The 19391-nt window shown below is 40.1% G+C and overlaps 1 protein-coding gene across 3 annotated transcripts in view; it reads right to left on the minus strand.

The window, feature by feature from the left end:
- The window catches only part of OSBPL1A (oxysterol binding protein like 1A), a 229282-nt gene that overhangs the window by 114670 nt on the left and 95221 nt on the right, over window positions 1-19391 (minus strand). For 2 of the 3 annotated variants that reach the window (XM_062201480.1, XM_062201482.1), the window contains one exon: window positions 16921-17027. In XM_062201480.1, coding sequence (XP_062057464.1) covers window positions 16921-17027 — 107 coding nt within the window. Of the gene's footprint in view, window positions 1-9380; window positions 9565-16920; window positions 17028-19391 lie in introns of those variants that run through there. The other variant, XM_062201484.1, reaches the window with a different exon arrangement.

The raw sequence follows: 19391 nt of genomic DNA on the forward strand, positions 1-19391 counted from the left end.
GCAGCAGGAGCTCACACCTATGCTTGTTTACTCTGGGCCAGCTGTTAAGCTACACATGTGGCTTACCTCATACAATCCTCCCCACCCACAAGCTTGAGAGGGAGGTGTTATCACAAATGAGGAGACTCCAAGCTGGGCGTCATAACACGACCTGCTGAGGATCACACAGCTGGTGAGTGACAGGGCTTCTCTCTTCAAACCCATGTCTGCTGGACTCAGGCTACAAGGTCTCAGCCACTGTAGCATACTGCCTGTCCGTCCACTGCTGGAAGCACTTACAGAACACACAACAGCCATATGGCAGGCACAAGTTACATGGACTATTCCTGCAAGCAGTGAAGGCCAAGGTGACCCCTAAGATCTCTTTTAGAATTTTATGGTTAAGCTTTTTTTAAAGTTTTCCTTGAGTTCAAAGCTGTTGGAAATTTTATACGCCTAGGTACAAGTTAAAGGTCAAGTCAGAACAATTTAACAAATAAATTTGTTAAATCTCTGTTCAAATCTAATGCTCAGGATAGTGATTATCTGGCTTTGAGCAACAAATATTCCACTTTATTAGTTTCCATGTACAAGTGAAGGTAGGCCTGACTGTCCTGAGCATAACAATTTCCTTATCTCAGATTTTGTATTTGTGGTGACTCAAACACGCCTTCCTTTTTATTTTCCTATGCTACCTCTGTAGAAAAGAGAAAACTTTTCAATTAACTATAATCATTCCAACTATAGCAGCAAAACAACACTGGGATCTAAGGTACAGAACTATAATAAAGTAGAATACAGATTTATAAACTGAGTCTCCAGTCCAGGAACACTTCAAGGATCATTCCTACTTGTGGAGCTGCTTTTCAGCAGCTAACTGAAGGGAAAGGACAGGACACTGATGAAGAATTGGAGCTGTCCACACTCCTCTGCAAGCAGAGCCCCGGCTACGCAGTCCGAAAAACAATGAAAAGTCATTGTTTTGCAGGGCAACTATGAGCTGATGTAAGGATAGTATGGCAGCCTCAGGATTAATGTGTGTAAAGAAAACGTAAATTATACCTATTACATGCTCCTCATACCACACCCATGGGGATGACTATCTAATAAAGAAAAAAAAAAAAAAAAAAAAAAAAAAAAAAAAAAAAAAAAAAAAAAAAAACCTCAGAAAATAACAAGTAGGAGGAGAATGTAAAGAAACTGGAATCCTTCTGTACTACTGACAAGAATGTAAAGTGGGGGGTAGATGATGTGGGATAGTGGGTTAAGCCACAGCTTGGGACCCTACAACACATATTAGAGTGCTGATTCAAGTCCCAGCTACTCCAGTTCCAATTCAGCATCCTAATAATGTGCACCCTGGGAAGCAGCAGACGATGGCTTAAATGTTTGGGCCTTGCCACCCACATGGGAGACCTGGATGGAGTTCCAGGCTCCTGGCTTCTGCCTGGCTCAGCCCTGGCTAATATAAGCATTAGGGGAGTAAACCAACAAATAGAAGTTCATTCTCTTCATCTTGCCTTTCATGAAGATGAAAAAATAAGCATTTTTTTAAGAATGTAAAGTGATGTGGCTACTAAGGAAAATAAAGTAGTTCCTTAAAAAACTGAAAATAGAGACATTTACCTTAATGGTTAAGAAGCCGGTTAGGGTGCTTTAGAACCACATTGGAGTGTCTGGACTTGCTTCCTGCTGATGCAGACTGGGAACAACAACTAGGGCACTCATTCAGAGACCTAAGTTGAGATACTGGCTCCTAGCATGGGCCTAGTGCTAGCCATTGCAATGGGAAGTGACCCAGCATATGGGTCTGCATGCTCTCACATGCTCTCTCAAATAAATTTAAAAAGAATTCAAGACCCAACAATCCTACTTCTGTGTATATACCGAAAAGAGGCAGAAATAGAGACTCAAAGAAGTATTTGTATACCAGGGTGCACAGCAGCATTCTTCACAATGGCCAAGGGGTAGAGGCAACCCAAGTGTCCACAGATGAATGTATAAACAAAACATGGTGCATCTACAGAATGGAATTATGCATATTCAGCCTTAGAGAGAAGGAATGTTGACACATGCTGTAACATGGATGGGTCTTATGTTAAACTCAGACACAAAAAGCAAATACTGCATGTACTTACAGGAGTCAAATTCATACAGACAGTAGAACAGTGGGAGCCATGGACTGACAGGTAGAAATGGGATGTTATTATTTAATGGGTGCACTGTTTAAGATGAAAAGATTTCTGGAGATGGATGTGGTCATGGCAGTCCAACAATGTGAATGTACTTAATGCCAGTGAACTAGATAGTTAAGAATAGTTAAGATAGTGTATCTTTGTATATTTTAACACCAATGTAAGTAATATATTTTCTTCCAAGTATTGGATTAATATCTATATAGTAATATTGACTTTCATCAACATGGAAAGAAAAACTCCCACCGTAACATTTGCCATGTGTTTTAACTTGGAGCCTTGAAACAATAGTAAAGTCACTATCAACACATCTATATTCCAGATGTAACACAAAACTGTATAAAATATATAACCCTAACATTGTAACATTTACTTAATAGTAATTGTGGGAAAACCCCAAAATATAAGCATCATACATGAATGCACTCCAGCACACAACCAAATTCAACTAATTCACAAGAGAACACTGTAATGCAATGATTGCCAAACTTTGAGTCTACAAAAGTAAGGAATAATTTTTGATACAGTAGTAGGGTAGGACCTATCAGTGACAGAGCCTAAGACAGATACTATGGACACACCACAAACCTGGCTCTGAATCCTCTTAAGGCCAAAACAGAAATACAATCAATTACACCCTTTTAATTGTCCACAAGGAAAAAGAGAATACCAGTACTTTAGGGAAAACAAACTCCCTCCTTGCCCTTAGCTCTAATTTCTCAACCAGGGTAATATAAAGGGGAATAAGAGTATCAGAGGGCAAAATGATCATGCCATTAATGCTTTTTTTTTTAAAATGCCCCTCAGTAGAAATTGAGGGTATAAGTGCAGTTTACAAGTGAGTGGAAGCCACTTTTCACAAAGTCAGCATAATATATTCTAGACTGAAGCATTCTGACAGTCTAGTGTCATTTTAGAACAAAAGCTTAAAGCTCTCAAGAAATGGACATATCCTGTATCTTCCCAAGAAGCGAGACTTCTACTAAGCAAAGTACCCACAAAAAGATGGACAGCAATTTCCTGTTGAGAGCTTAGACTATTTTGTGCAAAATCTAAAGACCTTTCAGAATTCTTTGCCGTCTGCTTATCTTATTTTAAATGTGGTAATCTTTTGTCAGGTTGAGAAAGTAGCTGATGTAGGTGGCTAAATCAGCTTTGAAAACAGGTGGATTGTCTGGGTTGGGAATTTGGTGGTTAACATGCTGGTTAGTATACCCACATCCAATATCAGAATGCATGGGTTCTAGCTCCTCATTCCAGCTGCCTACTAATGTGACCCCTGAAAGGCGCTGACCAATCAAGTAGTTTGGTTCCTGTCACCCACACAAGAGACCTGGACTACATTCCAGGTTCCAGCTGCAGCCCAGCCATAGCTGAACCAACAAACCAGAAAACTCAGGAATTTTTTTTTCCTTCTGTCTCTGTAAGTCTGGGCAAATACCTGACCCTTTCTGTAGCTCCTAATCTCCTCCTCTGTAAAAGTCAGGAAAACAGACTGATCATTTCAGACTGTGTGCTATGGTGATGTCTTAGTACATGACGGGGGTATGTTACTTTATCTGTCTTACTATGTACTGGCATCTGCACCTGCCTTTACCCACCCACAAAAACAAAAACAAAAAACAAAAAACCTTTGAAAACCATCAGACCAGATCCTGTACACTCTAAGACAAGACTCTATGACCTTGTGATTTTAAACAACTTAATCCACAGTTAAAAAGTAAAATAACAAGTGTAAATGGAAACTATCTAAAATTAAATCAATTCTATCACAAGAAATGTTATTTTAAAGACTACTCCCAAAATCTCCCTCATAGAAACACTCTAATTGGAGGCTGGTTTCTCAAGCAAGCACAAAAAGGCCCTATGTCCTGAATGTAGCAATTCCTGGGTCAAGGAATGGATGGTGTCACAAAAGCACTGTCCCATCTGCAGCCTGGGAGGTGAAGATACCTCTGTCCAGGAGACAGGCCTCCCCCGCCCCCCTCCACTCCCCCAACCACTGGCGAGCACTCCTGTGCTTCTCACCATTCCTATCACCACCTACTGCTTCCCATCAGGGTTTCTGTCATCCATCACACCATGCCACAGATCACTTCTGCTCCACCTCTGCCCCTGAATTGCCGCCAAATCCATTTTAAGAGCTTTCCCAGGGTAGGAAGCATAGAAAACTATCTTACATAAAACAGATGGGTTTACCCTGATCTCATTTGAGTCTCACAGAAACCTGTGAAGCAGAGACAAAAGGTCTATGTTAATGATCCTGTACTACAGATACAGACTGTGATCTGTGGAATACATTGCTCAGAGTCAAAGTTCAAGAAAAAGGCCCCGAGACAAAACCCAGGCCTCAGGACTCCTAACAGCAGCAAGTTCATGGGTTACTGTCTACACTTGCTTCCTATGCTTTCCTCATACTCTCAAGCTACTTGGTCCTCCTCAGCTGAACTCAGTAAGGACTAACAAAGATTATGCAAGAGACAATGATAAAACATTGAGGATCTGAAGAAAGTGAGGGGCAGGTCATGCTGACTTTTTCCTCTCTGGTACTGAGGCTCAGGTTCTGAGGAGAAGGAAAACACAAGTGATGGTAAAGTCCTCAAATTGTAGTGGGGTAGAAAATAAGTGTGAGGGAAAAAATTGGCAGGAGGGGACAAGGGAGTGACAATCCTTATTTCACTACTCAAAATATCAACAGATAGAAAACGAGGTGGGGAGAAAAGGAAGATAGTGAGCAAAGTGAGAAAAAGAAACAGAAATGCGAGTGGTATAAACAAGAAAGGATGGTTAAGCCAAAAACAACTACAAGTAATCCTAACTACCTACAAGGTTTGGATGTTTTAAGTAATACAAGGCAGCGCCTAGACTACATACATCAATAGTTTTCAATCTGAAGAGATGGAGTCTACAAAGATTTATTATCAGGATCTATAAAATAACCCAAGTAATGGATAAAGCCAGCATTGTTGTACCAGCATTCGCTAAATTACTGGAACTGAGAAATGTATAATTTAAAATCTGAAAAAGAAACAATTATCTACTTTCAAGGGACAGAGAATAAAAATATATAGACTCCAGGAAAAAGTTAACTCAAAAGGATAGAGATTAACTGTGAAAAGTATTTTAAAAGAAAAATCTGTAATAGATAACAAAGCTAAAAAGTAATCAGATAAAGTTTTAATGAAATCTTAGAGACAATCATTTGGAGAGAAAGGAATCTATTCAGAGATGGCCAAATAAATATTAGGAAAAAGAAAATGGAAAGAATAGGCAAAGGAAGGCATAATAACAGATTCAACATAAGAAGAAAATGCAAGAGTACTATGCACTTCTTTAACAAATTTCAAAACCTAACTGGAAAGGGTAAATGTCTAGAAATATTCAACTTGTTGAAACTGACCCAAAAAGAAATTGAAAACTAAAATAGTCCTGTAACTACTAAGGATATCTAATTGATAGTCAAAATTCACAATAAGCTAGTTTTATCAGAAAGTTCTAATAAATTTTCAAGGAATAGATCATTTTGATTTCACATAAACTCTTTCAGAGAACAGCAACAGAATACTTCTGTACTAATTTTACAAGGTCAGTATAACATTGAAACTAAACTGTGATGAGGACAGAATCCAAAAGCAATTTACAAGTCAACAGTACTCATATACATAGATGCTAAAATCCAAAACAAACCACATTGAATGTTGAAGATAATACATCATAACCAAATTAGGTTCATTCCAGGTAAACAGGATGGCTTATTTTAGAAAGAGTCTAAAAATATAACCTATGAGCTTGGTAGATTTTTCAAAACATATGATTCTGTTGATACAGAAAGAATGTTTGATAAAATTCAACACCATTCCATCATTTAAAAAACAATTCAACAATGTTAAGAATGAAATAAAATTTCATTAATCTGGGAAATGGTATTTATTAAATGTCTTTCTTTCTTAACTATGAATCATTAGAATACATCATTTAAAAAAAAAATCAGGGATGAATGTGGATTCACACCATCACAGCCTCTATTCAATACTAACCCGAAGCCTTGGCCAGCATATTTAGAACACAAAAAGAAAGGCAAGGCATAAAGACTGGAAGGAAGGAATAAAATTGCATTCAGATGATGCGTGTACAGAGACTGACTCACGGTCTAGCTTCATTATCTCCATTTCCTCACGTCCCTCGCATTTACTCCTCTGCTCACTGCAACCTGGCTTCTTCCCAAATCTTATTTCTCAGATGTCTCTCATCAAAGACTCCCACCACCATCAGGCTCCCAGATCTCATGGGCACAGTCCAGTTCTCCCCTACATCTGCTGCAATCCTTGTCTCCCCTGACCCCTTCCACAGCTTCTCCTGCCTCTCTAGTGGCTTTTTCTCAAGATACTCCTCTGACTCTCCTTCTTCCACTTGTCTTTTAAATGTCAGTAATTTACTTCGGTGATTTCAAACTTTTTCAGGTACTTCTCCTATGGGATATTATTTATTCCTTTGGCCTTGATTACCATACTAACGATTCTCAAATTTTTACTGGACAAGGATGAATTTACCTGGATGCCAACATGCCCAACTCATCTTCCCATATCTTCCCTACTTAGTCACCTGTTATCAAGTCACTTATGCCATGAAGTTGGAAGTCATCTATGACTCCCTCTTCTTTAACCCCACGTTTCATCTCTTAACAGCTCCATGTACGTCATTTGTATTTGAAGCAACTCTCTGCTCTGTGTCTTTCTTTCCTTTTTCTCAATCACTAACTTATTTCAGGCCTTGATTATCTCTCTTGAACTCCTGCACCTTGCTGTTATGCTTTCACGCCTGTCTTCCTCTAATCCTTTCTCATAAGGAGTAAATCGGGTTAGGTCTCTCCCCTGATTAAAACCTTTCAGTGATGCTAACTGCCCAAGATGAGTCTCAACTCTTTAAGCATATTTTACAAAGTCCTTCAAGAAGTCTGTGCATCTACTCATTTAGACTTGTAGTCTCCTTACTCTCCCCTCCACTGTTTAGTCTCAACAAATGACTTCTTGCTGGGATCCATTCTTTCCTGTCACTTCTGGGTATGCTGTACCTTGTTTAAGAATCTAGTCACCTGGTGCCTGCAGTAAAGTCTGTTTTATATAGACAAACCGGCCTAGCCTTCTCTGAAGGAATAAACATTCTGTAAATACTCATTCAATTAGTTAAGATGAAAGCATTACACAAAATCAGAGACACCAAATCCACAGTTGACCACTGTAACAATGTAGCAGGGTTATGTCCTTCAGACTGTGAAGTTAAATTGGAAGGAAAATTATGTCTGCCTGTTTAACTCATTCAGAATTCATCAGAGTAGAAGACAGGCACCACATTCCATATTGGAAATGTGGCAAAGAACAGGACCAACAAAATCACATGCAGAAGACAGTTTTGGAATCACTGTGACGTACAAACCTATCAGGTCAGATCTTAAGTCACATGAAGTATGACAAGCCTAACACACACAAGCACACACTAATTAAAACTATGTATTTCTGTTTAAAAAAATTCCCAGTTATCAAAATGAAATCCATCTCCACTGCACAGAAACTTCACATTATTTATGTATATCTTACATAGTAATTGCTTCCAAAATTAACTCGTAGCAGGGTATCTCTGGATTATATTTCCTATTTAGGAATATATGTTGAAATGTAGACAAAATAAAAATTCTAAACTTCTACTTTTAAATTAAATGTTTTCTTATAATCATCACAGATCTGATAGTCATATAGTTGAGTATCAGAAATAGTTTATCAAATTGTTTAAAAAGATTGTCAAAAATAAATATTAGATTGTACAAATTCTATTTATGATGTTGCATAATTATCAATTATTTTATGTACAAACTTTTAATGTGCTGGAAATACTTATAAGCTACCTTGAATATTAATGAACATATTTGTTTTTAGTATAGAAAACTTAATAAGCTTTATTTTCTTCATTCTTAGGGTGTAAACTGAGATAAAGGGATTTTGCAGGTCACACCCTTGGTGAAACTCCCCCCCCAAAACTTAACTTTTAAAGGATTTCTAAAGAGGAGACTCTTCTAAAGTGAGCCCAGCAGCTACAATCATGGTGATACAAATTCCTTTAAAACTCGTCTATTAACATTAACACTGGGACAAAGCTCTAACAGCTGTCTGGTTTTCAAGTTCAGATTAAATATCCACTATGTCAAAATTGCACTACCTTGCCAAAGTCATCAGCTTCAGGGATAAAAACCAAACATTATTTGGATCAGAGGTTACCTTTGGTGCATCCTCAAACCGCAAAGACAGTCTACATTTACATCCCCATATTCTAGCCTACAGGCCAATCCACCAACACACATTTCAAACATTTTTCTCTTTTGACAAAGATTTCGGCTAAGCATTACAATGCCTTCAAGATGGAATGCCTCAACCCTGTCTTTGAATCTAATGAAAATCAGGAAACTTTTTAACAGCTTTAGAAAGTCAGAAATGCTGTGTTCTTCCCTGGCATCTTTCTCTCCCTCCAACCCAAAAAGATCCAGCACAACAGAAAACAGAGCAACCTGCCATAGGCTCTGAGTGCTAGGGAACTGATTCCCCACTGGTGCAGGCTGCAAAGAGAGCCTATGAGTAATCAAAAATCCTTAACCAAAGCATGGAAGTTATAAGCTTCCTCCCCACTCCCCAACACCGGTACAATTCTCTTTCTCTCCTCAAGCCGCTCATACATTTCCCCGTGTATTCTTGGAATTTTAGCGGCCTCTGAAGCAGCAATGATAACTCCATCTCAATGTCAGCCAGAGCAGAGCCATGAAAAAAAAAAAATCACTAACTTGGAAGGTTATTTAGGACAATAATGTCTTTCACTGTCTTACTCCTCCCACTCCAGCACCACTTGACCTAATAGTGATATGTAGTAGGGGAAAATATGTATCAGACAAACGGGCTTCTTCCCCAGGGGCTCTTCCCATAAGGATCCGAGGGGAGCACATACCTGACAAAAAGACCCGGCGCCAACAGGGAGAACAAGGTCTCCTGGTTTGGAGTCCCCCCAGCACTAGGCTCGCTCGGCTCCACACACAGTGTCCAACTATTCTTGGATCTACTTACATCCCTCAGTCACATCTGGCCACCCAGCCCCCTCCGCCCCGTGGTCCTCCTTGGCTCCCAGGCTGCCCGACAAAGCCCAGGACAGGCACACATTCCCACCCACCTGGGCCGGATCCGAGAACCCGGCTGGCGCGCTCCACCCGGTGCTCCTCTGCCAGCTCCTGCACGAATGCGCTCGGCCTGTTCCTCCTCCTCCTCCTCCTCTTTCTCCTCCTCCTCCTCCTTCTCCTCTTCCCCTCCAGTCCAGCCGATCGGGGAGGTGCGACCCAGGGCGGCACTGCAAGGTCTCCCTAAGTCACCTTCGTGCGGCCCGCCCCTGGCTCCGGCTGGGCAGCAGCAATGCCCGGCCCCTCCCCAACGAGGTCCGGCGTCGGCGCTGCCAGCCCGCGGCCCACGACTCCTGCGCCGTGCCCGGGGTTGCAGAGGTCAGCACTGCGCCCCTTGGCCGGCTGCAGGCTCCCGGGCTGGGCCGCAGACCCGCCCTCCAGAGCTCGCCGGGAAGAGTGTGAGCGGGCGGGCGGTAGCGGCGTGGCCTGCAGCAGGCTGCTGTCGTCGTCCGGTCCCTCCTCCCCTCCCCCAGCGCCGCGGTTCCGCGGAGGAGCAGGTAGGGCTCAGCCAGGGACTGCCTGCACACCGCCCGAGGGAGCGGAGCCGGGGACCGGCTTTCCGCTGGAGGCAGGCTAGGAAGCAGCTCCCAGCGCTGGTCGTGCACGCGGCGCGCAGGCTCAGGGCAGGTCCCGGAATGAGCAGTGCGCTCCCGCCACCCCAGCAGAGGCCGGCCCCACAACTTTTCCAGAGCAGCCCGCCCCCCGCCGGCTAACTCAGAGAAGTCAATCCCCTCCACTCCAGCCTAGACTGACACTTGGGCTTATGCTCAACTCTTCATGTTGACATTGAGGGCTACACTGCAGTCTTCACATACTTACTGTTTTTACCTTAGTAGGTCAGCTGGGGTAGGATTTGAGCAATGGGGAAAACAACAGTGTGAATCTTAGTAATGTGAAGTAGATGGTTTGCTACTCGGGCAGGACTCCAAGGGGGAAGACAAAAGCTCAGCGGGCAGGAAAGTCCCTCACATAGAACACTACTTTCCTGGGATGTTCAGATTAATGAGCTATCTGGCTAACTATGATGTGATGGTCACACACACACTTTCCCAACATAAGTTTTAAACCTTTCTAAAGTCTAAGAATCTCAACTCTTACTTTAGAGTAAGCCCAGAGTAATAATTAACAAAAGTGAGTATTTCTTTAACAAGATCCTAGGGTACTTGCACTTCCACTGCAATCAGTGGTCTTGCACAGAATTTCTGCTAGAGATACACAATGTGTAAAACACGATAAGGCCACACAGGGAAAACTTGGAATTGATGACAGCAAGGCCTTGCAGTTTTTGAAAATCCATCCTTTTTTTTTTTTTTTCATTCTAAATTGGTAACTAAATATTATTATGTTTAGAAAAGTCACTTTTGGCACTGAAGAGGAGACCCTGTTACAAAATTTTCTTCCCTAGACTCTGAAAATTAGAGCAGGAATTCTCTTAACAAAAGGAGCACCAGACAACACAACAATGAGCAACAAGCAGCTACTTTGTTTTAGAAGGTAGTTTCCAGGATACCTGTATAAAATATGCCAGGTGCTTTACATGCAGGAACTCACTGGTATTTTCATTTTCAGACCTGGAAATGGAATGTAACTTTTCTTATTCTAGGTCAAGGTAGCAGAGTTTAGACCCAGATTGGTCTGCTCTAGAATCCTGTATTTTTTCCTTTATATTCATCACTTAATGGAAACATTAACTATCTTCAGCAGGTTAACTAACATGCTACAAAAATAAGATACAGTTGCTTCCTCAAGGAGCTCCAGCAATTTAGTGAATATATAATGATACAATGTGATACCTGTGACAACAGCAGGGAATTCCTGGAACAGGAGGGACACCTAACCTAGTTTTGAAGGGTGGAGTGTGGAATTGGGAAATGGTGGCAGTCATCCAACACAGCAATCCTGAGAACTTTAATAGAGTGGTGATGCAGAATTTGTGTGGCATGCTGGTCAAGAAGGCAGACAGGCAACTGAGATACAGGAAGTCAAATAGACACGGCTTGATCAAAGGCAGGGAGGTGCAAGAAGGATGAGCCAGACAATTCCCATGATCCTGGCCTGAGTTACTGAATAGGTGGTAATCCTACGAACCCAATGGACAATTCTGTCCTGGACACACTGGGTCTGAAATGCTTCTGATAAAACTAAGTGTTCAGAGGCACTAGGTACACTGGTTTGGAGCTCAGGAGAGGTCTATGGTGGAGAAAACTGAGTTATTGTGGATTTCTAGTTAAATTAGTGGGTAAAATCATCCAGGGAAGACAGAATAAGAAGGTCATTCACAGAACGCTAGGGATATTAACATTTAAGGCACAGGCTAAAGGAAAGATGCTTTACAAAGTGAATAAGAAACTACTGCTATAAATGAGAGAGAAGTCACAAGAGGGAGGTACGGTGGAAGCCACAGAGAATTCCAGAAAGCAGAAGTACTCAACTGTTAGCAAGACCGTGTAAAAATGTCCTTGGGGTGGGCATTTGGCACAGTGGTTCAAGTTTCAGCTCTGCTTCCAACAAAATGCCTGGGTTCAAGTCACTGCTTCAAACACAGCTTCCTGCTAATGCACATCCTGGGAGGCACCAGGTGAAGGCTCAAATACTTGGATCTCTGCCATTCATGTGGGAGACCTGGATTAAGTTCCAGACTCCTGATATCAGCCTGGCCTGGCCCCAGCTGTTGCAGGCCTTTGGGGAATGAACCAGTGGATGGAAGGCATCTATATGTCTCTCAGCTTTTCAAATAAAATGAAAATAAATGTTTTAAAACCAAGGGCTATAAAAATAAGTGTCCTCTGATTTAGCAATAAGGAGATATTGGCAAGCATAGTTTCAGTAGACTAGTTGATGAATGAAAAATCAGGAAGTATCAGATTTTAAGTAATGGAATTGAAAAGTTGGGAGACAGAGAAAAGCTATAAATAACTAAATAGATAATTCAAAATTAGAGATGAGCTGTTTTGCATAGCAAAATTCCTGAAGAAGCAGGATGGAAGGAGACATGTCTCTGACAAAAGGAAAGACTAAAGGATGGGAGCACATGCAGGTAAAACTCGGGTGTGGGAGTGGAATACGGGGCACAGACAGTGACTGCCTTGTGTTCAACCAAGAAATTCTGCTCAGAGCAGAATGGAGAAACTCCACAGATTAAAGCGTCAGAGAAGGGTGAAGGCTTGAAGGAGCTGTTGTATCCATAACAAATGATGAGATCAGTGACACAGAATGACTAAAAAAGCTGCAAAGCATAGGAAGCTCAATGAACAGAGGAGACCATTTTGTAGACTTCTGAGTCCACCATGAACACATAATTTCTCAGATACCAGCATCCTGGTCCAGAGAGGCAGGACAGAATTCCAGTCTTTCAGGTAATTCTCATTTAGAGTCTGAAGCTTTCCATTATGCCACACACTCGGCACCACTATCACCCCATCATACTTCTGGGTCACCGCTCTTCAGCAGTCAGAAGACTTAACATGAAAGTATAAAGTATTTTATAAGGATGTTTATACTAGCTTAAAATAGGCAGGTTCCTAACTCAGACAAACTGGTTTAACAAAGATCAAGGGAGCCCCATGACACAGAGACCAAGGAGGGCACAAACACCAAAGATGACTTCTGAGTGACATTTTAACCACTTCTGAGACCATCCTACAGGGAGGAAAACTATAAAAACAAAAGTAGCACATGAAACCAGCTTCTACACTTTTGAAGAAAATTCTCAGTCAAGATTAAATAAGAAAAACAGCACTGACATTCTACTGTGCTTCTACATATACCAGCCTCACTTGTTAGCTTTCTCTTTAGTATATCAACTACAAATTTTATTTTCTATATTGTAGCTTTTTTAAAAATGTAGGTAGATTTATTTACAAATAAAACCTATCAGCAATAATGCTTCACTTATCTACAGTACATAGGAAAATCATGAAGATGTAGGTCCTATCAGAGTATCAAAAACCACTCAGACCAAAGAAACAGAAGGCACAAAACTCAGGCACAAAGACCTGCAGTCACTATAAATCCCCTAAGCTTCTCACACAGTGTGACCTTGCTCTTAACTGTGGGCCTAATTTTACCAAGTTTGTTGATCTAGTTTTTTTTTTTTTTTTTTTTTTTTTACTAATAAACAGATTAGAAAGAGTCAATCAGAAGGGATCAGTACTCTACAGCTACAGGCAAGCACACCTGACCATGAGAAAAGGTAAATTTTAAAAGCCTGTAAGAAGCAAACAATCAAAAAGTGTATGCAGGACTGGCCCATTTATTAGAAAAACATGTGATGCTATACGATATCCTCTGAGGGCTTCTCTATATGAAGGCACAGGGTAATTATTAACATGCCAGAGCACAATTCTGAGACACCTAGAAGACTGCTGCTGTGGGGACGGAAGGCACAGCTTCGGGACCCCCACATAGGGGCAGATGCTCACAGGTGCTCTGCCAGTATGTATTCCTTTACTCTTCAAAACAACCCACAGGTGTTTTAGTTGGCTACCACTCCAAACAAGAGATTGTGTCTTTAAAAAGAAGAGATCAAAGAGCAGAACTAGAAATTACATCCAGGTCTACTTGAGTTCAAAACTGATGATTGCTATTTATTTATTTATTTATTTATTTATTTATTTATTTATGACAGGCAGAGTGGACAGTGAGAGAGAGACAGAGAGAAAGGTCTTCCTTTGCCGTTGGTTCACCCTCCAATGGCCGCTGCGGCCGGCGCACTGCGCTGATCCGAAGGCAGGAGCCAGGTGCTTCTCCTGGTCTCCCATGGGGTGCAGGGCCCAAGCACTTGGGCCATCCTCCACTGCACTCCCGGGCCACAGCAGAGAGCTGGCCTGGAAGAGGGGCAACCGGGACAGAATCCGGTGCCCTGACCGGGACTAGAACCCGATGTGCCAGCGCCCAAGGTGGAGGATTAGCCTATTGAGCCATGGCGCCAGCCAGATGATTGCTCTTTTAATAAAATGTCCAGATAATAGAAATGTAATTTACAATGCCAAATAAGGCATAATTATGCCACTTGGACATCAATTAAGTTATTAACTTATTAAATTCCTCTGCTGTAATCCTTGGATATTTGAAAGCCTTACTTCAGGGATACTATTTATCTTTCAAATATTTGGGGTAACCTAGCCACTGTCTATGCTGTCATTTCTCATAAGGAAATCCATAGATCCTACTGAAAGTATCACAGAGTTGATACTTTATAGGACAGAAAGGGTAATTTAAAGATACTGCATGAGGGGCCGCCTGTAGTGCCAGCATCCCATATGGGTGCCGATTCGAGACTGCTGCTCCACTTCTGATCCAGCTCTCTGCTGTGGCCTGGGAAAGCAGCAGCAGATGGCCCAAGTCCTTGGGCCCTTGCACCCACGTGGGAGACCTAGAGGAAACTCTTGGCTCCTGGCTTCAGATGCGCGCAGCTTTGGCCATCATGGCCAATTGGGGAGTGAACCAGTGGAAGGAAGACCTTTCTCTCTCTCTCTCCCTCTCTTTCTCTATGTAACTCTGACTTTCAAATAAATAAATAAATAAATCTTTAAACAAAAAAAAGATACTATACAAGTTTTAAACATTAAATGCCAGTTACTAAATGAATACTGCTTCCACACAGTATGGTAACACACTGTATACACATATACTACACACTGTATACACATATACTCCATCCATATACAGTTGAACCTGTGCCCAGTGGGTTAGAGAAATACTTAAAATGGGTCCTTCATATTTTCAGACCAGTGCTCTGAACAACTTTCCATATGTTCTCCCTTCTTTCAAAGACGAAGACAGCAAGATTGAGAGACATTGTCACTAAAGTCATAAGGTTAGAAATACAACCAAATCATTACACAAGCAGTCAATTAAATTTTCTTTAGACAACACTATCTCCTCCCAATGTTAAAGACAGGAACACTCCAAGATAACCATCAGGGAAGAGAGGTTACAAGTGTTCGTTCTATAGAAGATTCTACAATGTTAACTTGTATTCAGGACTTAGGATATGTTAGGCACAATATTAAGCATTTTGCTTGCATTATCTTCTTTAATCCTCATGAAAAATTTAGGAGACTAAAAGAGGTTAGTAAGTCTAAATTTTAGGCTAATACCCTTGCATATCTATACTTTATGAAGAGAAGCATTTGGCTTAATTTTGTTAAGTAGTTTAAAAATTGGAATAGGTTGACCTATCCAGAAATTAAATACACACCAACATAACACATTACTTCTAATTTACTACTCAATCTTACAAACACAAATCTCTGAGACAAAAAGTTAGCCATACATCTATCAGGTACCATGTAAGAGCCATGAGTAAAATTTGATTTTACAACATATTTTATGAATCCTGTGATGTCATAAATTAACTTCAGTGATATTCTATAAAGCTACCATTCTACTCAGATTTGTAAAATTAAATCATTCCTCTTTAAATAAATTAGCATATAAAATCTGCAAAAACTAAAAATAGAAATGCTGAGAAGGAATGCTTCTAAATGTATTAGAAGAACGAACACTCCATAATGACTAATATTTTCCTGTGGTAGTTACCAGAATTATGTTGAAAGATCTCTTGTAATTGTTTTAAATACCTTCTAAGTATTTCAATATTTTTCTTATTCTCCAAATTGATATATGACACACATAGCAAATATATTTAAAATTGCATTTGATTTCACAAGGTTTCCACTCTAATCAAGGGAAAATATCAGATTTCTACATATTAGAGTAACATGCAAAACCATTTTCATCTATCTATTTTGCCAAAACCTAATTTTTATCCAAAAGTTACAAATAAATTAAAACCAGAGTAAAAATGTACTGTCTTAATCTAAAAATTGAAGATTAAACATATAAGCATGTAGAAATTAACAAAATGGAAAATAAAGCATTTTGATACTTGGCTTATTTTAAAATCATGAAAATAAAAAATACATATAAAACAAGAAAAATGCTAGTTCAAGCAATGAATTTCCATATTTATGACTTTTCTTTCACTGGAAACAGAATTACTAATGGATAAGCATGCCACTCTTATTCCAATTTGGGAAAGCAAATGGCAATTTATTGAAAGGGAAGAGAGCTACGAGAAAAAGAGCACAAAAATTTATCATCCATTGTGCTCAGTTTACATCCATTAGTACTACCACACTCTAATCTCTAAATAAAGCATTAAGTATTTTTTTGTATAAAGACCTTTTGTTTCTAGACTATTTTCACATCTCTCTTATTGAAATGTCACACCAACCCTGAGGAGATGGACATTAAACAAACTTGTGAAACATGGCTACATCAATAAATTCAAAAGGCATGAATACAAGTTATTTCAGAATCATCCTACATAATCAAATAAGTTGTAAATTATGGTAAAAAAAAATAAAGCTTTTCTTTCCTTTGTTAATACTACTTTTCCTATTTTGTTAGTATTTGCTAATACTATTTTTAATAGTAAATAGTATTTGTTAATACTATTTTTTTCTTTGAACTTGAATGCAATGACTTTTTAGGTAATTAATTTTAACAATTTTACTCCAAACGACCTACCCCTTCTTGTTTAGTGAAGAGATTAAGGCAATCACTCAAAGCTACACAAGTTTCTCTAGAAGCTTCAGAGACAACTTCAACTTTCTGAAGAAATGATGGAAGCATTTCTATAAAAAAATAAATAAATACAATGAGTAACATTTTTAAGTAATTTTAAACAGGCCACAAAAATATTTTTTATCCACTAACTTCATGCTTCCTTCCAGCTGTCCCGAACAATGCATATACAACAGTATATTTCTTGGGTACAGTTATTAAGCATGTACTGTAATCAGGGCATGTTAAGTTGGTACAGAAAAAGGAAGGCCTATACTTCACAAGCGTCAATGAGGTTTAAAAAAAATTTATAGATGTTAGTAATAAAATGTTCAAACTGATGAAATCTTTACTTAATATATACTAAATCGATCTTCTGTATATAAAGATAATTGAAAATGAATCTTGATGTGAATGGAATGGGAGAGGGAGCGAGAGATGGGAGGGGCGTGAGAGGGAGGGAAGTTATGGGGGGGAGCCACTGTAATCCATAAACTGTACTTTGGAAATTATATTTACTAAATAAAAGTTAAAAAAATTTTTTTAAATGTTAAATAAAAGCAGCTGATGAGAAAGATAAAATGCTTACCATTTTCGTTCATAATATTTGTATGCTAAAAAAGTAATTTTATTCAAAGAAAGTAAAAGCAGACAAAAATAATTTTGTACTTGAAAAGGTGGCTATGGCCGGCACCACGGCTCACTAGGCTAATCCTCCACCTTGCAGCGCCAGCACACCAGGTTCTAGTCCCAGTCAGGGCACCGATCCTGTCCCGGTTGCCCCTCTTCCAGGCCAGCTCTCTGCTGTGGCCCAGGAGTGCAGTGGAGGATGGCCCAAGTGCTTGGGCCCTGCACCCCATGGGAGACCAGGAGAAGCACCTGGCTCCTGCCATCAGATTAGCGCAGTGCGCCGGCTGCAGCGCGCCTACCGCAGCGGCCATTGGAGGGTGAACCAACGGCAAAGGAAGACCTTTCTCTCTGTCTCTCTCTCTCTCTCACTGTCCACTCTACCTGTCAAAAAAAAAAAAAAAAAAAAAAGGTGGCTAACATCTGGAGGTGGCATTAATTAAATTTCCTCTAGTTCTCATTCAGACAAATGTTTGGCATAAATAGGTCTTTACATTTTCTTTTTTTAAAAAAATTATTTTTCTTTATTTGAAAGGTAGATTTACGGTTGGGAGCGGGGGAGACACAGAGAGAGCCAGCACTTCCATTAGCTGGTTCACTCCCCAAATGGCCATATAGAGGGGACCAGGCCACTCTGGAGCCAGGAACTTCATCAAGGTCTCCCACATGTGTGCAGGGGCCCAAATACTGGAGCCATCTTCAGCTGCTTTCCCATGTGCATTTACAGGGAGCTGGATGGGAAGTGAAGCAGCTGGGACTTCAACCAGCACCCATAAGGGATGCTGGTGCTGCACATGGTGGTTGCTTAACCCACTATGCCACAGTGTGAGCCCAGGTCTTTACATTTTCAAAACTATGTCTCCATGAAGGTCAAGGATCTTTTTACTATATGTTAAAGTAGGAAACAAAAACATAGCAGTATCTTCATTTTCCAGATCCCCTAAAGAAAACCAACCCACTCAGATATTAAAAACAAGATTTTAAAGCATGCCAGCAAGAGAAAGCGGCAAAACGCACATATCACTTAAAATGAGTAAAATGACATTTTCTCATATTGATGTGAGGAATGTACTTAGTTGAAACAGTTTTTTGTTAATTATACAATAATATTTGCTCCTTCAATCAAATAATCTGAATACTACAGAAAGCTTTTCATAAAAAAGGACAATTAAATGCATAACACTCTTTATAAACTTTAAATAATCTTGACTTACTTAAAACTATGTTCTTAAAACATGGTAAACAAAAGTAAGCCAAAGTGATAAAGTAAAAAAAAGTGATAAAGTAAATCCAAATGTAAGAAATTTGTAAGAAATGTAAGAAATTTTTAGACCATAGAGCACTGGGTCCCACCAAGATGCAAAGCCTTTTAAAAAAAAAAAAATTATTTATTTGAAAGACAGAGATGGAAAGAGAGAGAGAGACAGAGACAGAGATATCTTCCATCTACTCATTTACTCCCCAAATGGCCATAGGTCCAGGATGAAACTAGGAGCCTGCAACCCCACCCAGCTCTCCCACATAGGGAGCAGGCACTCAAGCACTTAGGCCATTTTCCACTGCTTTCCCAGGCATATTAGCAGAGACCTGGATCAGAAGTGAAATAACTGGGACTTGAACTGGTGGGTGCCAGCACCAGCAACAGCAGCTTAACCCACTTCACCATGACCCTGGCCCCAAAGCAAAACTTTCAAATGGGAAATAAGAAGAAAATAAGACTATGCACTCAATATTACTGAGGATACCAAAACAAAATTTCCAAGAATATATACCAAATTACTGAGTCACTGTTTCTGATAAAATTAAAA

This window comes from Lepus europaeus, chromosome 9 (genome assembly GCF_033115175.1).
Source record: "Lepus europaeus isolate LE1 chromosome 9, mLepTim1.pri, whole genome shotgun sequence".
NCBI lineage: Eukaryota > Metazoa > Chordata > Mammalia > Lagomorpha > Leporidae > Lepus > Lepus europaeus.